Source organism: Malaya genurostris, chromosome 2 (genome assembly GCF_030247185.1).
Source record: "Malaya genurostris strain Urasoe2022 chromosome 2, Malgen_1.1, whole genome shotgun sequence".
Lineage (NCBI taxonomy): Eukaryota > Metazoa > Arthropoda > Insecta > Diptera > Culicidae > Malaya > Malaya genurostris.
In genome coordinates, this window is record NC_080571.1 from 276,349,169 (window position 1) to 276,351,665 (window position 2,497).

The following is a 2,497-nucleotide window of genomic DNA, read 5'->3' on the forward strand; positions in this document are numbered from 1 at the left end:
AATGAGGCTAGATCAGTCTCGTTCACTTGGTAAATACTGTAAAGCGTTCGAAGCAGAAATCTGCTGAGTATTATTCGTGTGATTTGTGTGAATGCGATTACGGTACTTCATATCATCTGATATGTTACTGTCCCGCATTGACGCAACTACGTATCCGGGATTTTGGTTCTACATACATGGTCAGGTCTGTGTATGCGGAGCTAAAATTGAAGGATATTCTATCGTTTCTCATCCAATGTGGTAAGGATCTATAGTCAGAAGTCTTCATTGTACTTGCTGGAGTGAATGAATCCTTTCTGTATTGACCTTAAATGGGTTTTAGCAGATTGTTTATGGGATGCCGAATTTACTTCTGCTCGTACATACTGTGAATCATTCTGCATTCTTCCGGGAATGCAGAATGGTGTCGCTTTTGTAAAATCTCTAAATCCTCTCGGGGGCTGGAGGTTTTATTAACTGTGTATTTTGGCACCTGCAGATCGTTCAGCATCTTTTCGGAGATGTAGAACGATTTGTTTCTTTATGTTTTGTGCTGTTTGCACACCTCATCCACTTCACAATTCCCTTCCATCTCCAAATAACTAGGGGAACGTGCCACTTGAGCCAATTAGTGTGTGTGTGTTTTTTCTTTTTTTTAACAGGGTGAAATACCTTATGTACTTTCCCAGCTCACGCGCTCGGTAGTTGTCAAGCTTGGACATCTTGTCTTGATCCCCCCGGAACTAAGCTAAGCTCAATACTTCGGGGGAGGCTGTGCTCATGCACTTCTTCGTTTGGAAGAAAATGAGCTCCTTCCTTCATCCATCTCGATCCACCTTTGGCGCCTCGACGACCCAATGCCGCTACGTCGCGCCACACTACTCGACTGATCCCCGACGATGGATCTAGCTTACACCGACGGAGAGTTTCCCGGAGAAGAAAAATTCTCTCGCAACCGGCGCTTCCAGTACCCGTCCACGGCCCGACCGTAAGGATGCCTGGGTCGATCCAATGATGCCGGTTGGAGGATGGCTTCCGGTTCACTGGTGCCCCGACAATATTAACGGTACTACGATATGGTCTACTCGTCTAGTCCCCGACTAAGGACCTAGACTACCCCGACGGAGAGTTCCTCGGCGAAGGAATTTCTCCCGGCACCGAATCCCCTTTTACGCTACGCGGGACACCCGAAGCAGTGCCGAGGTCGGCTCCGCGATTCCGGTTGGAGCATGGCTTCCGGTTCGCTGATGCCCCGACGACTCGAATCGGTGTTGTGGCGTCTACTCGACTGGTCCCCGGTGATGGAGCTAGCCTCCACCGACAGAGAGTTCCCCGACGCTGGAAGTTCTCCCGAAACAGACGTTTTTGATACCCGTATACGACCCGACCGAAAGGATGCCATGGTCGGTCCAGTGGTTCCGGTTGGGAGATGGCGTCCGGTTCCACGACGATTCTTACGATGCTATGACGAGGTCTACTCATCTTGTCCCTGACGACGGATCAAGACTACACCGACGAAGAGTTCACCGACGAAGGAAGTTCTCTCGAGCCGACGCTTACTCGCTGATCCCTTCTCCATATTCGCTGCAACTCCGAGAGTATCTGTGTTATCACTTCGCTTACTGCAGGCATTTCCCTACGTACTTCCGCAAACCGGGGACAATCGAAGATCACATGTTCAGGTGTTTCTTCTACATACTCACACTCCGGACAAAATGGAGACGCGGCGTGACCACACCGATGCAGATACTTCCGGAAACAACCATGGCCAGATAGAAACTGCGTTAGGTAGAAGTTTGCCTCTCCGTGTTGTCCATTCATCCATGGCGACAAATGTGGAATGAGCCGGTGAGTCCATCTACCTTTTTCCGTACTGTCCTACTCCTGCTGCCACTTCGCCATCGAATCGATTCGAACCATCGTTCGCACGTTTCTGGTGGTTGTACGCTGATAACACTCGATATCCTCCGCCAGGGTGATGCAGATTGGGATCATTCCGGCGATAACGCTTGCTGCTTCCGACGACATTGTCCTGTAGGCGCTCGTGACTCGTATGACCATAAGCCGGAATGCTCTGTTCAGCTTTTCACGGTTCCTCTTCGTTTTCAATGCTGTTCCCCAGGCAGGAGCACCATTTCGTAGTATTGACGAAGATACACTAGCTAACAGACGTATTGTGCTGCTTTTCGGGCCACCGATATTTGGCATGATCCTCGTTATTGCATTTATCGCCTTTGCGGACTTCAAGCAGGCATAGTCGATATGGCAGTTAAAATTCAACCGGTTGTCGATCATCACTCCGATGAGTTTCAGAGCTCACTTAGTTGCAATCGCATGTCCCCCTACATCTATCTCGATACGCTGGATCGACTTGCAGTTGCTCACCAACAGCACTTCCGTTTTGTGGTGAGCTATTTGTAGCTTGACTCCGTTCATCCAGCCCTCAATCGTGCTTATCGTCTCTGTCACCGAGGCCTCTACTTCTTCGAGAGACTCGCCCATCACCGTTAACGATACG

The 2,497-nt window shown here is 49.7% G+C and overlaps 1 protein-coding gene across 1 annotated transcript; it reads right to left on the bottom strand.

Moving 5' to 3' along the window:
• Window positions 1-1,857: 1,857 nt before the first annotated feature.
• On the bottom strand, window positions 1,858-2,187 carry LOC131429233 (uncharacterized). The gene has a single exon (XM_058593283.1). It carries the CDS (start codon window positions 2,185-2,187, stop codon window positions 1,858-1,860), a length of 330 nt encoding a protein of 109 aa, XP_058449266.1.
• Window positions 2,188-2,497: the final 310 nt, after the last annotated feature.